Source organism: Bison bison, unplaced genomic scaffold, assembly GCF_000754665.1.
Source record: "Bison bison bison isolate TAMUID 2011002044 unplaced genomic scaffold, Bison_UMD1.0 scf7180017864064, whole genome shotgun sequence".
Lineage (NCBI taxonomy): Eukaryota > Metazoa > Chordata > Mammalia > Artiodactyla > Bovidae > Bison > Bison bison.
In genome coordinates, this window is record NW_011494636.1 from 3435556 (window position 1) to 3454969 (window position 19414).

The window sequence follows — 19414 nt, forward strand, 5'->3', positions numbered from 1 at the left end:
GAGAGTTGGACTGTGAAGAAAGCTGAGCACTGAAGAATTGATGCTTTTGAACTGTGGTGTTGGAGAAGACTCTTGAGAGTCCCTTGGACTGCAAGGAGATCCAACCAGTCCATTCTGAAGGATATCAGCCCTGGGATTTCTTTGGAAGGAATGATGCCAAAGCTGAAACTCCAATACCTTGGCTACCTCATGCGAAGAGTTGACTCGTTGGAAAAGACTCTGATGCTGGGAGGGATTGGGAGCAGGAGGAAAAGGGGACAACAGAGGATGAGATGGCTGGATGGCATCACTGACTCGATGGACGTGAGTCTGAGTGAACTCCGGGAGTTGGTGATGGACAGGGAGGCCCGGAGTGCTGCGATTCATGGGGTCACAAAGAGTTGGTCACGACTGAGTGACTGAACTGAACTGAACTTGCTGTGCCAAAAGCTTTTAAATTTAATTAGGTCCTATTTGTTTATTTTTGTTTTTCTTTTCACTACTCTAGGAGGTGGGTCAAAAAAGATCTTGCTGCCATTTTATGTCAAAGAATGTTTTCCATGTTTTCCTCTAAGAGTTTTACAGTATCCAGCCTTACATAGAGGCAATAGAATATTACTCAGGCATAAAAAGAAACAAAATTGTGCCATCTGCAGAGACATGGATGGACCTAGGGACTGTCATACAGTCTGAAGTCAGAAAGAGAAAAACAAGCATCATATAATATCACCTATATGTGGAATCTAGAAAAATGGTACAGATGAACTTAGTTACAAAGCATAAATAGAGACACAGATATAGAGAATAAACATATGTATACCAAGGGTCAGGGGTGGGGTGGTGAGATTAATTGGGAAATCAGGATTGACATATATACACTATGCATAAAATAGACAACTAATGAGAACCCATTGTATAACACAGGGAACTCTATTCAGTGTTCTGTGGTGACCTCATGGGAAAGAAATATAAAAAAGAGGGGATATATATATATGAATAACTAATTGTCTTTGCTCCATCAGAAACTAATACAACTTGTAAGACAACTCTGTGTGTGTAAAGGTCGCTCAGTCATGTCCGACTCTTTATGACCCCATGGCTATACGGTCCATGGAATTCTCTAGGCCAGAGTTCTGCAGTGGGTAGCCTTTTCTTTCTCCAGGGGATCTTCCCTACTCAAGGATCAAACCAGGGTCTCCTGCGTTACAGGCGGATTCTTTACCAACTGAGTTATCAGGGAAGCCTAAGGCAACTATACTCCAATAAAAATTGATTTTAAAATGAAAATAAAAACAGTTAAAAAGAACAATGATTGTTGTAATCAAATTAAACATCTTTAGAAATACAAAAAGCATTATTCCCATTTAACTGAAAAATTTTAAGAAACTATTCTAAATTTACAGTTTTTAAGAACTTGTTATTCATCTCTTACGGAGAAGGCAATGGCACCCCACTCCAGTACTCATGCCTGGCAAATCCCATGGATGGAGGAGTCTGGTAGGCTGCAGTCCATGGGGTCACTAAGAGTAGGACACGACTGAGCAACTTCACTTTCACTTTTCACTTTCACACATTGGAGAAGGAAATGGCAACCCACTCCAGTGTTCTTGCCTGGAGAATCCCAGGGATGGGGGAGCCTGGTGGTTGCTGTCTATGGGGTCGCACAGAGTCGGACACGACTGAAGTGACTTAGCAGCAGCATTCATCTCTTAACCATTACCTTGACCAGAACAGCATTCATTTCTCCAAGTTCCATCTTAAACTATAAGTATTTTCCACCCAATTAAGTTTTTTAAAACTATGTTTAAGATATTCAGATTACCCTTCATACCTATTAGAAATGGCTTTCCACAATTAGTTGATCTCAATATTCATGGAGTACCACAAATATCACAAATAATTCCAGCTGTGGAATCAAAGAGCCCTGGATTTCAAGTTATAACCTACCCCTTTCTAATTCTTAGATTCCACATCAGTAAAATGGGGTTAATAATCAAACTTGATGATGGGGATTTATAGTGTCTAAGTGATAACCCATGTAGATGCAGGACCGTATAATGTGATAAAAAGAAGACAAATTTGGTTCATATCCCAACCCTACCACCTAAGAGTTGTAGGACTTTTGGCAAGTTATTAACATCTCACTGCCTAGGTTTCTTCCTCTGTGGCATGCATTTCAAATAATACCTAGCCTCACAGTTTTAAGAATTAAATAATTCATGTAAAGTACTTATCATTCCATAAACATGAACTACAATTAGTGTTAATAATAAAAACTATTATTGTTCTATACTTAATTTCTAACAGTCTCATTAACAAGATTTGAGGAGACTTTCTTCTCTGCCCTCACTCAAGACATTACAACTGACAATCCTAGGAGCTCTCATTTCCTTCTAAAGGGTATTAGATGTTGGAACATATTAGCAGGCAAATTTCACTATTTCTAAAAGGTTTTCAGTAGCCTAATGCACAACTACTTTGTTAGGACCATTAAAAGCAATCCTTCTTGAAGACTGGGATTCTTTAGTAGGAACTAACAGAACTCTTGAGATTCCTTATAAGTGAAAGATTGATGACTTCATTGAAAGTCCCCATAATTTACCAATTCATTAGATATTTTCAATACCTTAATTTTGTGCTTCAAAAATGCATGCTAAGCTCCATACAAAGTCAGAGTATTATATATACAACAGTTCAATGAACCTATTGTACATTCCCTTCAACTGTTTGCTCCTTCAGATAGGATAAAACAATCATAAAACTCTAAAACTGTGAGTTTTAGAGTTTAAAACTCTAACTCCTAGCAAAGCTGGGCCCACTCCAAGAATTTTTATTGAAACTGAGATTAACAGTGTTATATCCAATCCTTTTATTTATAATTAACATATAATACTACATTAGTTTCAGGTGTACACTGATTCCACACTCCGAAATGATCACCGCATTAAGACGAGTTATCATCCGTCACCATGCAAAGCTGTTACAGGGTTACTGACTCGTCAATGTGTGCATTACATCCTCCTGACCTATTTATTTTATAAATGTGTACCTTTTAATCCCCTTCACCTTTTTGTCCACCTCCCCAAACCCCTCTCCCTCTGGCAACCACCAGCTTATTCTTGGACTCTGTGAGCCTGTATCTGCTTTGTTTGTTCATTTGTTGTTCATTTTTTATATTCCTCATATAAGTGAAATCATATGTAAATCCAGTCTCTCTATACCAAAAACTGTCATGCCTCTTCCATAGTATTCCAGATGCTGAATTACTTGAAGGAAATCCAACACACAAAAAGCTGGGAACTTAACCAAATTCAATCAGCCGAAATTCAGGGGGGCGCTTGTTAGGTAGTAAGTTAGTTTTTAGAGCCAAAACACAACAGTGAGCTACACAATATACTTTTCTTTCATAAGAATTTTCTACACAGTTTCACAGAATAATGTCTATTCTGTTCTTAAACTATCCTATTTTACTGAGGAGGAACATACAATCAGAGAGGACAATGTTATGAAAAATGCAGCAAATTGTTTAATGCAGTAATCTGTTAAAAGAAAGGAAAATTTCCAGCAAAACTTCAGGGTTCTAATATATCAAAAAGCCTAATGTCTTGACCATTTCAAGTGCAAAAGCAGCTCTCCCATATTTGGTTAACATCTCCTGCCCAATACCAACAGTAATGGACAATCGGAATAGGTAATTGCTGATAGCTGCCAAAACAACTAGATGGAAGCATTAATCCTACTTTATGGGCTTAAGTTTAGACTTTAAAAAAATAAAGTATTTTGGTCCTCAAACAATAAAGGGATTTTCTTTCTGGGAACGATGGATGTTGGATTTTGTTAGTATTTTAAACTACTGCTTTGTCTCTAAGGTGTCATTCACCTTTACTTAAAAAGTAAAAGATAGTAACAGTAGTAGTGGTAGTAGGAATATAGTAGTAATCATAATAGTAATAATGGCACCCCACTCTAGTACTCTTGCCTGGGAACTCCCATGGACAGAGGAGCCTGGTAGGCTGTAGTCCGTGGGGTCACGAAGAATCGGACACGACTGAACAACTTAGCTTTCACTTTTCACTTTCATGCTTTGGAGAAGGAAATGGCAACCCACTCCAGTGTTCTTGCCTGGAGAATCCCAGGGACGGGGAAGCCTGGTGGGCTGCCGTCTATGGGGTCGTACAGAGTCGGACACGACTGAAGCGACTTAGCAGCAGCAGCAGCATAAGAGTAATAATGCCTAACACATACAGCACTTTAAGTTCTGGGCACTGTTTAGGACATTAATCTCTACATTTAATCACTTAATTAATCATTTAGTCATGCAACCATTACATTAAGTGCACTTAAACCTTACCACTACCTTGTGAAGAAGGGATACTATTATTCCCATTTTATAGATGAAAAAACAAGGTACAAAGAGGTTAAGTAATTTATCCAGTATTTCCATGGCTAGTAAGTAGCAGAGCCAGAATACAAATCTACACAGCCTGATTTCAGAGTAAAAATAATTTATTTTATCGATGGAATTAAACTAACTATATGTAAATAATACTAAGGACATCAAGACAAACACATTGCATAATTTATAAATTAGAAAACAAAACAAGAAAATTCACCTTGTTTTTCTTCCCTTTTAAATCCTAAGTCCCAAATAACAAAATATATTTCAATCTACTTAGGTAAAAAGACTACAATAACCCAAATTTCCACCATTTGTTCCACAAATTAAGCTTTTTTTCTCTAGTTCTCTTATAAGTTAGAAGTGAATCACTGCATCCATATAGATTAATTAGAATACTAAGAACCAAGGCCGCCTACATCCACATGACTTTATCATTTGTGCCAAGAAATTACTGCCTACAAAGATAAAACTGTAAATCAGTAAATAACTTCACTGTTTAGCTCAAGAACCTCCCAAAAGTCCAGTTATCTCAACAACAGACTATTCAAACTGTTTCTTTTTCACAATATTCCTTCAATAGGGCAAATAACTCAAACAGTTGTATACTTTTAAGACTTGGTTAAGATTCTTGCCTCAATGTTTCTACTAATTCTAAACTATTACATCACAAATTTTACCCCATTTCAATCATATCACTGCACTGACAGACCTATCTTAAATCTCTCAGGGTCACACCTGAAATTCTACACTATCTGCCCATGACCTCTCCATTGTAAGGTCCACTAAGTGTGATCTCCTTACTGTAGTAAGCAATAAACTCAGTTTTGCTTAATCAACAAGCCTTTTTGGCCTTCTCTGGGGCAGTGGACAGTCAACAAAAGATAATATTCTGTTATTCCATTTCAGCTGCTCTCTTAACAACTCCTTTTTAAAAAAAATCTCTTCTTAGAGACCACAGGTAAAATTAAATGCACCAGGAAATCGGATCATTATAGAAAAAGAAACATAAACCAGCCAGTGGAAGGGGGCCAAGTAAATCTAATAATAAACTCAACATGAGACCTGAAACTATATATATATATATATATATAGTCACAGCTTAAGCTGAATTGGGTTAGTTATGCATTTCACAATGGTTTAAAAATCCCTAAAATTGAAATTTAAAAATAAAAAATGCCTTCATATATCAAAGTTTAAATAAAATATTCTGCCATCTGATTAGATTCAACAAAAATTTTTTATTTGAACTCATATGCCTCTACTTTCATATATCAAATATGAGTATACGAAATATAGTTTAAATCTTTAAAAAATAAAAATGATTTAAACCCATATAATACTTAGAATATAAAAATTTTTTAAATCCATTCATTCATCTATTATTTATTTAGTATAAATAAATAGTATCTACTTAGTATTTATTTAAACATCTATTATTTAGTATATTGCAGTTTTTTAAAGATGACCTTTTAAATTATACCCCATCTCATTTCCAAAAGGATTTGGGATGGCTGACAAAAACACACTGAACAACTAAAACAAACACATGAAGAAAAATAAAGGAAAAAAAAATTGCAAACTCTTTCACACACATACACACAAACACACACATATGAAAGAACTGTTTCAGATACTCAGAACCAAAAGAAGTTTCTAGCTTTCTCAGGAAGGGCATACTGCAGATCTGATAGACATTGCTTTAAATTAGAAGTGCTGTTTAAGTGAATTAAGTTAATCACAGTATATGGCTGGGAGAAGAGAAAGCAGATTAAAAGTCAGGGAATCAAGATCAGTAATAGGATAAGCATGAGCAGGAACCCAAGGAACACCTTTTAGAAATGCACAAAGAGAAAGACAAATGTAAACTCAGATTTTGCCCTCATATTCCATGACATTTATTCATGTGCCTTCAAAAAAGTGAATGGAAATATTAAAACTATATTTTAATTTCAACATATAACCTATATCAAGAAAACAAATATTAACAAATTCAGCTATTAGCAGAATGTATTGGCTATATTGTATTTAACACAGTACTTACCTTCGCTGACAGCATGGGGCTTAACAATGCAACAAGTAGTACAATTAGTAAATTTAGCAGTGTTTGCTGGTCCACACACTCCACTCGAAGGAAAAAATAACTCCATTTCCTAAAGACACAGAGAAATGACTTTGGCACATGTAATTTTGTTATACATCTGTAAAACGACTCAGGAAATGTGCATCAGAGACTACTATCAGGGTACCTCAGAGAGGAGCTAAAGTAGAGGGTATAGGGGAAGTGACTGTCCCAGGGAGGCCCCATAGGGTCCTACCCAAATACAATCTCTTTTACTCCTAAGCTAATTATATGAGAAGGGAAGAACAAAGCAATCACTTTTAAAGTTTCACAATATAAATTCTTTCCTGAATTTCCTAAAAATTTTTACAAAGACTAACTGATGAACTGAACCTTGTTCTAAGTCTTAAAAAAGAACATATAAAGAAGTATTAAAGCAATGACAATATGTACTATTCTGTCCCAGGAATAAAACTGAGAATGTCTTAACATTTTGAATATTGGATGTAATCAATATAAGGTTTCCTATTTTATTCAAAGTATCAGTTTATGAGACACCGGTTCGATTCAAAGCTTTTCATTAAAATGTCTAAAATGCCGTTAAAAATTAGGAAATCTTTACAGAAACAGATGAGTATTCAAGAATCAGAGCTACAGTTAGTTAAAATTAATTTACTATATATATGTATATAAATAGTACTAGTTTAAAGTCAAATCACATGAACCTTATTTTATAGCCAGATACATGTTGTGCTATTTGCTTTGCACATAATTCATTAAAAGGACAACCCAGCAATTTGAACTGGCCATGAAGATGGCCACACTAACCATTTTTTCAGATGTGCGCTTCTCTGCCACTAAGCTTTTCTACTATTATCTCCACCGTTCGCTATAAAGCTGGCTGTCCTCAAAGAACCATGCTAATGTGTAAAGGATCACTTCAAAGATCACTTCCTCCAGGAGGCCTTTACTGATGCTGCCAATCATCAGTACCCTATACTTCTCCAAGGTTGTGGTTATTTTGGTAATTGCCCCCCAAAATAACTAACTTGCATAGCCTTGTAGGTGCTTCAGCCTCTAAAACAAAGAGCTCAAAGTAAATACTCACTTTCACTAAATTTAAAAATTGAAAGATAATAGGATGTGTTACGGTACCACACTGGTATGCAGTTTAAAACAACCACTTGGGGGACCTCCCTGGTGGTCCAGAGGTTAAGACTGCACTCCCAGTGCAGGGGTGCAGGTCTGATTGCTCACTGAGGAGCTAAGATATAAAATGCCTTACGGTGCGGCCAGAAAAACAAAAAAACAATCTGAGGAACTGTTCAAATAGTAGCATATATACTTGAGTGATTCCAGCATTAATGACTCTTTAGAATTAAAATGTTCCATTCCTTAGACAAGTATCTTTCTATTGTATTAATGCCTTTGCTTATTACTCTTCTTGATGAGTATCACCAAGTACTGCTTGCAGAGCTGTACTAGATGCTTTGATAACATATTCTCAGAGAATATGTATGGTACAGGTGAAAATACCTATGGTACAGGTGAAAACTCCAATACCTACAGGGTCTTGGTAGGTAGTGAATGAACGAATGAAGTAAACCCAGTGTGACAAGAAGCTATGGTAGAGGACTGCAAACTGTAAGGACAGGGCCCTTCTACAGCTCCTCTTCTCTGCTTCCTTTGCAACAAAACTTCTCAAAAAAGATGTCTTCATTCTGTCTTCTCTTCCATTCCCTCTTAAACTTACAACTAATTAGGCTTTCACTCTGTGGAAGTTTACTCATGAAAATCCCCAGCCACCTCCACGTTGCCATGTACCCTGGTTAATTCTCAGACCTCACCTTACCTGACCCAACAGCATTTGACACAATTGATGCCTTCATCCTGGAATGCTTTCATTACTTGGTTTCTCCCCACCTCACTAGTCACTTCTTCTCAGTCTCCTTTAATGATTTTCTCCTATCTAGCAGACCCCTAAGTGCTCATGAGGGGTCTAGTACTATCTATTGTCACTATTCTATTGCCACTGTCTTGCTGAGGTCCTTGAGTCCCATGGCTTTCAATGCTCTCTGTATTCTGATGGTTCCTACACTTTAACCTCCAGCTCAACTTCTGCCCTAAACTACACATCCATATTGACATTTCAGATTTAAAACATCCAAAACAGAACTTCTCATTTCCACTGTCTCCCATTAATCTGTTCAATCCCACCTTTTTCCTTATACTTCAATTGCACAAGCCAAAAATAAACAACAACAAGAAACTAGCAATTCCTGATTCTTCTCCACCTGTCCCATATATCAGGAAATCCTTCAAAATATATCCAGAATCCATCCACTACCTCCACATCTATCACTCTGGTCCATGCCACATGCCAACCAACTCTCCCTTTAACAACTTCACTAACCACCTGACTGACCTCCCATTCCAACTTTTCCCACAACACACGTCCCTCCACCCTAACTGGTCCATTATTAACAGTAGTAAAAATGAAACTTAGAAAAATCGTGTCACTCCTCTGCACAGTGCCCTCCAACATCTCCTGTCTTATTCCCAATAAATTTCAAAGTCCCAGATGTCCTACAAGGCCTTATGTGACCTGGTCCCTTGCTACACCTGACCTAATCTTCAACCTATTTCCATGAAGCTATTTCTGCCCCAGCATCACTGGCCTCACCTCCTCACTGTTTCTTGAACACAGCAAATATCCCACCTCAGAATCTTTACCTGTATTGTTCCCTTTCTTCCCGGAATACTTTCCCCCGGACATTTGCATGGCTTTCTCCCTCACTTCCTTCTGATCTCTGCTCAAACCAGAGACTGTAAGGACTTTCTGAGTATACTAGATTTAACAGCATTCTAGAGACTTCCCTGGTGGTCCAGTGGTTAAGAATCCACCTTCCAACGCAGGGGGATGTGGGTTTGATCCCTGGTCGGGGAACCAAGATCTCACGTGCTAAGGGGCAACTACGCCTGTGCGCTGCCACTGCTGGGTCTCCTGCCACAGCTAGAAAGCCTGGGCACTTTAACAAAATATCCCGCACGCCTCAGCTAAGACCGGACACAGCCAAAACTAAAATAATTTTTTTTTTAAATAGTATTCCACACCTCCACTCCACATATGATCCTTCTGACTCTGGTCTTTTTCTGTGGCCTTCTCCTGGTTTATTTGCCTCAGAGCACTTATCAGTAGACATCAGAGTTATAGATCTGTTTATTTATTATCTGACATTAGAAGAGCTGTAAGCTCCATGAGAAGCAGGACTTTGCCTTGTTCACAATAGCTTCTCAATAAACATTTTGGAATGATTGAAATTCAGAAGCAGTTTATTTAACATATGAAGAATTTTTATTTATCTACCCTGAACAAATGAGAAAAAAAGACATTCAGAAGGCTTAAGGAACAAGCCCTTACGAGTTAATACATGGCAAAGTCATGTTTCAAAATCTAGTCATACTAACTCCAAAGTCCTGAACTTTTTCTATAATATCACTTCTCTTTCAGATGTAAAAAGCAATGCTAGAATGTTCCAACTCTAGTTTAACCAATTATTTGACCAATTATTTTTGTCCCAACCTCTGTTTTGCTCAGTTTAAAAAAATAAAAACCCAAGTTTTTCAAGTACTCATTTATATATGAATAAATATGTATTTAAGGCAAAAATATAAAGATTGCCACTTAAATATATCTTGGTGAAAGTGAGATTCTATGCCTTTGCTTTCTCTTTCTCCTTGGGCTGACTGCCATATCTGTCTCACCTATTAATTCAGCTAATATTTGCAAGAACCCTGTTACTAGATCATGGTTATATGGCAAGTAATTTAGAGACTTCAAACAACAAATATACTGATAATGTCAAACAAAAGAATTCATATTCATTTGTGATTTCAGCTGCTTTAAACATTCTGCATAAAGCTTTCCTCTTTCTGAGGTTCTTTGCTATTACTTTAAGTCTTTTATATGTCTCTAAATGACCTAGCAGGGAAGGATAAAGATATGTAACTTTCCCAAAAAATAAAACTCAGACTCAATTTGATCAGCTTTAAGTATACAGTTTTTTGTACTGTATTTTGTACAAATTGTTAAGTATATACTTATATCATTTCATAAATTTCACGCTGATAAGACCCCATGTGAAATCTCCTAAAACATTTGACTAATCTATACCCATATCCTTAATCATCATGATAAAATACATTAATAAATGGTTGCCAGTTACAGGTGTCTCTGAAAATTTCACACAGTCATTTTAAATATCATTTTTGTAAAGGACTCAATTTAAGACATTTAAAAAAAATTACCAAAATCTACATATTCTAATGTCAAATATGAAATCTGTTCTCAGAAAATAAACCAAGATATTGATGAAATATGAAGTCACATGATCAGTGCACCCTTATTACAAACATGAAAAGAATTAGAACCTAACAAAACATCCAAAGGTAAGGAAATGCTGAAGTAAAAATGCTTTATCCATGCAGGAGAATATTCCACAGCCATCAAAACTTAAGGGCTTCCTCAGTGGCTCGGCACTAAAAGAATCCACCTGCAATGTGGGAGACCTAGGTTTGATCGCTGGGTTGGGAAGATCCCCTGGAGAAGGAAATGGCAACCCATTCCAGTATTCTTGCCTGGAGAATCCCATGGATAGAGGAGCCTGGCGGGCTACTGACCATGGGGTTGCAAAGAGTCAGACATGACTGAGCAACTAACACTTTCACTTTCATATCATAAAACTTGCTAGTATTATTCCACTTTGTATATGACCAGACTAAAAACCATCTTAAATTAGCTGAGAAACTTCTCAGAATGCTAAGAGTTAACTTGCATTTCATTAATTCAACATCAGTATAAACCCAGTGGAGTAATACCTTATTTATATAAATTTAAAATGAGAATTATTAATAGAAAAACTTTCATAAACACTAGCTACATGTAGAAAAAGGAAGGATGTTAAGCTTGAAAATATGGTGTCAAGTCTGAGTCAAAGAAAGAATATGTCTTTTTGAATATTCACTTTCCATAAAGTGGTATTCTTACAGGAATAATTCATTTACTGATAAGCCTCAGTGATTTAAGTCTTTGGAACAAAACAAGACAACAAGTATTTTAACTGGAGAAACTTATTCAGAGGATGACCAGGTTGCCAGTTCTCAAAGGACACATATCATTGAAACACTGTTTCAGTTTGGTCACTCAGTCTTGTCCCACTCTTTGCGACCCCATGGACTGCAGCACACCAAGCTTCCCTATCCATCACCAACTCCCAGAGCTTGCTCAAACTCATGTCTGTTTAATTACAAGCAAAAGGTCAAAGGTTTCTTCTACTATTAGATCAGCTGCATAAATCTACCTTAAGTCAGCTGTGACAAAATGCTTTACTCTGACATCAAACATTTAGCAAAACCAAAACAAATTAACATAGTTTAGAAACACCTTACTCTGGCAGCACAAGCGAAAGAATCGGGGCCATGAGCTGCATTCTTTATGCCATCTGTTCCAAAGAGGGCTCTAATGCTTTCAGGAGCATCTGTACGTGCCAGTCCAGAGTTCGCAGGTCCAAGAAGTCTCTTCCATTCACATACAGCATCATCTCGTAAAATCTCCATGGCAATTATAGGTCCACTTGTAATAAACTGGATCAGCTCACTGTGAAACAGGTGAAAGATTGATTTGCTTCATTTCTGTATTAACCAAGGCATCTCTCTTAACAAAGAAATATTACCATGTGAGTATTTAATCACATAGCTATAAATATGAATATTACTGTCTCAGAACTATTGGACATAGTGAATTTTACATGGATAAGGTAAAGTTTTTATAAACTGAGTGTCCTGCAGTAGCCTGAGTCACTACAAATCACTATTGTCAAACCAATTACTGTTAGCAGAAGCATCAATGTTTCAGTGAACTAAGACTATTTCATTGATTTAAAATGCATACTGTTGATCTATATTGCTTTTTGCATTGTTCTGAAAGGTACAGAAGAATCTTCTTATTTTAACATATTTAACATGGTAGTCAAATAAAATCTCAATAGACAAAGTGATGAGTGATGTCTTGGAATATATTTGTAGTAAGAATCCAGTAATTTCTGTGTAGATTTATTAGAATTCAAAGAATGACAATGAATTTTCAGTCACTAAGCACTGAGTTGGTCAAGTGACATACAAGACATTAAACTAGAAGCTGTAATAATACAAATATATACAAAGACTATAATGAAGAATAATTTCCAAGAGAATTATGGATGCCTATTCTACACAAGGTTTGGGAATATTTTGATAATGCTTTGTTTAAAATAACCTATAACATAATGATTTTCTTATGTAAAACTTGAATAAAACACTATTATGTACAGGACACCAACTAGAATGTTTTCCATAGCTTGGCTAATCCTTCATTATTAGAAAAGTAAGCACTTCTCCTTTGTCAACAGTAATGAAGTACACCATATTCACTTAACTTTAAATACAACCCAAATATTTAGAATATAGATTTACTTTCTAACATATTTGTCGATATATTTCAAACAGCAAAATGTGTATCAAACAATTTATTTAACACAAGGGTTCTACGAACAATGTTTTACATACACTGAGAATACCATTAATAGTTTAAAACACAAATAGATACTCAACATAAATGTAATTATTACTCTATTTTTATTCTACTGAAATCTAAAAAGAAAGCTATGCTCCTCATAATTTAAACAGTTCATGCCATTTGCTTCTGATTAACGTTTAGTATATTTATTTAAAAAAGAATTTTCACCTAGTAAAAGGAGAGGGGGAAAAACATACCAATTCTTAGAAAAAAAGCTCTCTGCAGTTGTAAGATGTTGCCAAGGACTTTAAGATATTTTTATTTTATTTATTTGCCCCACTGGGTCTTAGCAGTGACATGCAGGATCTTTAGCTGAGGCATGTGAACTCTAGTTGTGGCATATGGGATCTAGTTCCCTGGCCAGGGACTGAACCTGGGCCCCCTGCATTGGGAGTGCGGAGTCTTAGCCACTGCACCACCGGGAAGTCCCTGCTAAGGACTTTTTGACAAATTATTCTCAGGTAACAGATTTTTGAATTGTGAAATTATAACTCTTTAGTTTTCCACAATATCCTCCATTATACAACATGAGCCTTGAATTCAGTACCTACTTTAAAAAGGGCCTTGACTGATGGTCTATATGAAAATCTGTTGCTTCTTTCCTATAAAATAATCAAAATGACAAAAGTTAACAATTATGTAAGGAAAATAACTTATATTAATAAAATAGTGAAATTCTCTATTTGATCCATATGAGAATTAAGGACTTTTCACCAAATATTCTGCTCAAATGCCCCCTCTTTTCAAATTTTTGCTAGTATGCATATCTATGTTAAGATATAAAATTAAAATGAATAAAAGAGGCAATATTTACTGTTCATGTTCAAGTCTACTATCTTCCTTTTAACTAGCATCTTTATCATTCTAAAAACAACGTTTAACATATGACCAATAAGAATTACTGTTTTTTAAAGTTCACGTAAGTTGAACATCAAAAAATATGTAATCTTTATCAATGAAAAGAAAAATATTAATTATTGCAAAGATATTTACAAAATTCAAAAGTTTTTACTTTCTTCTATAGGCTTTAACTTGAGAGCTTAGGCTATAATTTTAATTTAATAGTCAAAATTTTCTTTCTTATATAGATTGCTCCAAAAGAAAGGCTATGGACTTGTGTTTTTAAAGACTGCTTGACAAATTATGCACATCAATGTACTCTTACTAGTTATTACTGTATTAAAAACTAATGCTTGAACTTACATCCCCCCAAAAAGGGATAATATAGATATATTCAGAAATCTGAATTTATCAGTGGAAATCAGGATTTACTTTTTTATAGTCCCATGACCATGGAGAAAATAAATAGGATAATGGAATTTTACACATATTTAGACTTTTCAGCTAATCAAATCAAGTGTCTCAAACTCATACAGTTTTCTCAAAGGCTTGAAATAGTTCATAGTATGTGACAAACATATGTCAACATCAATTTTTTAAAATAGCAAAGTATCCTCTAACAAAGGATTAAACTTTCAGGCTTGATAATTTAGTATGCAGTGCATTAAGATTTTACATGTTAGTTGATCAACCATGTCCGACTCTGCGAACCCATGGACTGTAGCCCACCAGGCTTCTTTATCCATGGAATTCTCCAGTCAAGAATACTGGAGTAGGTAGTCATTGCCTTCTCCACAGGATCTTCCCAACCAAGGAATCAAACCCAGGTCTCCTGCATTGCAGGCTGATTCTTTTCAAGCCACCAGGGGCTTGACGTGATGCTTTAAGCTCTTATGGGCCCATTAAAAATTAATTAATTCATATAATGAATTCATATAATAATTCATATATCAGGATATATTTTTATTCAAACAAAATGTGCTAAAATATTCTCTTTGGCCATGAAGAGATTATGAAAGTATACTACACAAGTATAGAAAAGAAAATTTGCCCCAAGACATAGAAGGGGAAGAAAACTTATTCTTCTAGAGACTATTATATGCCAATGTTAAATTTTATTATTCCCCACAACAATATATTGAAATAGGTATGATCATCTTCATTTTACATTTAAAAATAATGTAGTTCAGCATGATTACATAATTTATCCAGATCAAAATGCTATTTAGTAAAGGAAGAAGGAGAAGGAGATGTGAACCCAAATTTCTGATTGCTTATGACCTTTCTATTACCAACTTCAGAAAAATAAAAATAAAAACTCTAGTGGGTAAGCAGAAGAATTCACAAAACTGATATGGATAATCTGTATTGCATTCTAAAATGAGGTAAAAACTCTGAAAAATTCAAGTGGGGAGTATTTTAGAAGAGTTAGCAGTGAGACTACTAATCTGACCAATTCTATAGAACTACTAAGAAAACAAAATCATCTTTAACATTAATGAAAACTATTAATTACTGAAAGTATTTTGTTTTCTTCTAACATGTCACTGACTCCATAGTTACTTCCATTCAAAATCTATCACTGAAACCAAAATGAGTTCATGAATTTTTTTCTCATCACTTGTATTTAATTCCTCCCTTAAAAGGCTTAGATGGAGAGAAACAAGTGCATGACCACCTACAGAAGTCTTTTCTGTTCTTTTTTTGTTATGTTTTCTTGTGTTTTCATAACATTCTCACAATGATCTATTAATTATTTTATGGAATATTTACTTAGTGTCTACTTTGAATCAGGCCCTGATCCGAGAACTAGAAGTACAGTTAAATGGAACCCAGCTGCTGCTTTTCAGATACCGTCATGAGGGAGGAGCCGACGTTTGAGCAAATAAGTTTTGAGAAGATTTAAGCTTTGGGAGACACTTCTCTGTGGGTCTCTTGCCTTCCTAACACATCTTACTGTGTATGCCAAGAATGCAAGGCCCCAACTACTCTTTATCCTAGCCATTTCTTGGAGTTATGTTTATAGTGAGTGACTTTGAGGGATGAGGTCATGTCTCCTTAGTACAAAGAGCAGACTTGTTTACAGCTTGCTAATGAAACAGTGGGTAACCTGAGTTCAATCAACCCTCCTCAGCTGTGATGCAATCAACTGTGTGTGCAACATCCACCCAGGCCCATCTCATATTATTCTCACAGGACATGAAGGCAACGGGAACCAAGAGAAACATGATGTTCATGCTGCTAATTGAACCTAATGAAGCCCTGTGTCCCTGGCTCAGAAGTCTCATGTCTTCTGCTAGCATCCCTGAGAGAGTAACACACTAACTTATTAACTTTTAAGTTAGGTAAAATCCAAGACTTGACAGTAATATTAATAGAGATGTATGAGGTGCTATGAACAATTTAAACAGCTATTAAGTTTTTTGGGGCAGCTTTATTGTGGGAAATTTGATGCCAGATTACATCTCCAATGTTTGATATAGACATAAAAAAGTTCAATGTCACTAACACTATTCAAAGTCATCTCTCAGAATTCAGCCCCACTGCCTGCTGTAAGGGCTAGCATCTTCAATACAAACAGAAACAGGACAAATCTAACTATGCTCATAAGGATCATGACCTCTGTTTCCACTAAGTAATGACAGCACTGGTAAGTACTATACTGCCACCACTAATAGCTAACACCTATATGCGCATACTGTGTGCAACAATTTTTCAAAGCATTTTACTTTTATTAAGCTCACATAACCCTCATAACAACTTTACAGTATTGGTGATATTATAACCTCCATTTAGCAGATGAAGAAACTGAAACAGAAGTAAGTTGTGCAGAGCCACAACCTAATCTGGGTCTAGATTCTGAGCTCTGAAATAGATGTCTGCCTTTCTAGAATATATTTAAGCTGAGAGATCTTACATAGGGGAAAATTTCAAATTGTCTTTTTTTGGGGTAAAATTAAACATGTTTTGTTAACGTTTCTAGGGAGCAGACTTTTCAATATTGAATTTCTACTGCTATCCATTTTCCCTGTTCTGATAGAGACAAAAAAGCAACTGTCCCATGGGACAGAGAGCCAGGAACAGCAGTGAGAAGACACCTAACCAAACAAACATAAATCACTGGAGTAAGTAACAAAACTGCTGGGTCCAGCCCTGCCTAACAACTACACTAATCCCCTTACCTTACAGTAAGTCTAACTCTCACTAAATAACTTAGAAAATATCTGGTCAAATAAAATGGCTTGCTTTTCAGAACAGTAAATAGGTATATCTACCAATCACATATAATATGTTGGGAGGAACGAAAACATTTCCAAACACATCACTTTTGAAATCTCAACAGTAAGAGTTCCTTGTCAAATATGAATAACCTAATATTCATTTCTTCTATAATTTCTATACAATGTGTTATATAAAAATTACAGATATGAAACACTGATGGGGTTATGAAAGAAAATAAAGAATTAATGTCTAATAAATAGTTAATAGTTATTAGTATAACCTGACAATTCCTACTTGCTTAGAGTTCAATCATGATTTACACATCTGATTACCTGTTGTCTTATATTTTCTCATTCTAATAAGGTTACTAATTTATTCTTTGTCATTCTGTGGAAGTTTTTAAACAACAACATGAAAGATAATTTTTTTTAAAAAAGGAACCAGACATTATATAACTGAAAATGATCAAAAAATTTACCTTGATAGCGTCATCATTTTGAGTTTGGTTAGAGTAAATCCAGCTTTGTTTATTATTTCAATTATTTCTCCAGCTTTTAATACTGCATCTGGTTTAATCAGGGCTAATGTTCTGTAAGGAAATACATTTAAAAATAAAAATAGTTCAGCAGTTTTTACTTATAATACTTAATCAGAGGTCGTTTCCATTAAAATCCTAGCTCAAAGTAAATTATAAAGACAAATGTACTAATAATCTCTTAAAAACTTATACAATACTATTCTCTCAAATCATCCCACCCTTGCCTTCTCCCACAAAGTCCAAAAGTCTGTTCTTTATATGTGTCTTTTTTGCTGTCTCGCATATAGGGTCACTGTTACCGTCTTTCTAATTTCCATATATTTGTGTTAACATTCCGTATTGGTGTTTTCCTTTCTGACTTACTTCACTCTGTATAGTGAAGTCGCTCAGTTGTGTCCGACTCTTTGCAACCCCATGGACTGTAGCCTACCAGGCTCCTCCCTCCATGGGATTCTCCAGGCAAGAGTACTGGACAGTACTCTTGAGTGGGTTGCCATTGCCTTCTCCAGGAGATCTTCCCGACCCAGGGATCAAACTTGGGTCTCCTGCATTGTGGGCAGATGCTTTAACCTCTGAGCCACCACTCTGTATAAAAGGCTCCAATTCACTCTGTATAATTAGCCTCCAATTAAAATATACAAATAAATAAAAACTTATTCAATGTAAGTTTACTGTTTTCCCCAAGGAAATAAAAATTAGTACCCCATCTATAAAAAGAGTAATAAAAGGTTGCTAAGTCACTTCAGTCATGTCCGACTCTGTGAGACCCCAGAGACGGCAGCCCAACAGGCTCTTCCATCCCTGGGACTCTCCAGGCAAGAACACTGGAGTGGGTTGCCATTTCCTTCTCCAATGCATGAGAGTGAAAAGTGAAAGTGAAGTCACTCAGTCCTGTCCGACTCCCAGTGACCCCATGGACTGCAGCCCACCAGGCTCCTCCATCCATGGATTTTCCAGGCAAGAGTACTGGAGTGGGGTGCCATTGCCTTCTCCGAATAAAAGGTTAGAGGGGAAAAAAAGTTAAGAATGTGATTTTAAATATGCCCATGTAAGAAAACATAAGTGTTTAAAAACACTTCTATTTCTTAACATTTTATAAAAGATAACAATTTTCTAAAAAGTTGCATTAAACATATTATCACCTTGATTCTGGTCTCTCAAACTTTAACATGTGTATGCCATGCAGTCAGTTCAGCATTGATTTGGAAATTATTCTAAATTCTTCTGTTAACACTTTATTCATAGCATGAATCACGTACAAAGAAATAAATGTCCCCCCACCTGACAACGTCTATGACTAGCAAACACCCTGCTAACATTTCTTTTCACTATGTGTTTAATTGGAGGATAGTTGCTTTACAATGTTGTGTTGGTTTCTGCCATTCAACAACATGAATCAGTCATAAGTATACTATGTCCCCTCCCTCTTGAACCTCCCTTTCATCCCCTACCCATCCCACCCCTCTAGGTTGTCACAGAACACCAGGTTGAGCTCCCTCTGTCATAGAGCAAATTCACACTCAGTTCAGTTCAGTCGCTCAGTCGTGTCTAACTCTTTGTGATCCCGTGAATCGCAGCACGCCAGGCCTCCCTGTCCATGACCAACTCCTGGAGTTCACTCAGACTCATCCATCGAGTCAGTGATGCCATCCAGCCATCTCATCCTCTGTCGTCGCCTTCTCCTCCTGCCCCCAATCCCTCTCAGCATCAGAGTCTTTTCCAATGAGTCAACTCTTCGCATGAGGTGGCCCAAGTACTGGAGTT

At 36.1% G+C, this 19414-nt stretch overlaps 1 protein-coding gene across 1 annotated transcript in view; it reads right to left on the bottom strand.

Moving 5' to 3' along the window:
- The window catches only part of NME7 (NME/NM23 family member 7), a 248899-nt gene that overhangs the window by 171204 nt on the left and 58281 nt on the right, over positions 1–19414 (bottom strand). The window contains exons 4-7 of the mRNA XM_010836690.1: positions 17591–17701; positions 13602–13652; positions 11886–12093; positions 6420–6528 (exon numbers count right to left, since the gene is read on the bottom strand). Coding sequence (XP_010834992.1) covers positions 6420–6528; positions 11886–12093; positions 13602–13652; positions 17591–17701 — 479 coding nt within the window. The remainder of the gene's footprint in view (positions 1–6419; positions 6529–11885; positions 12094–13601; positions 13653–17590; positions 17702–19414) is intronic.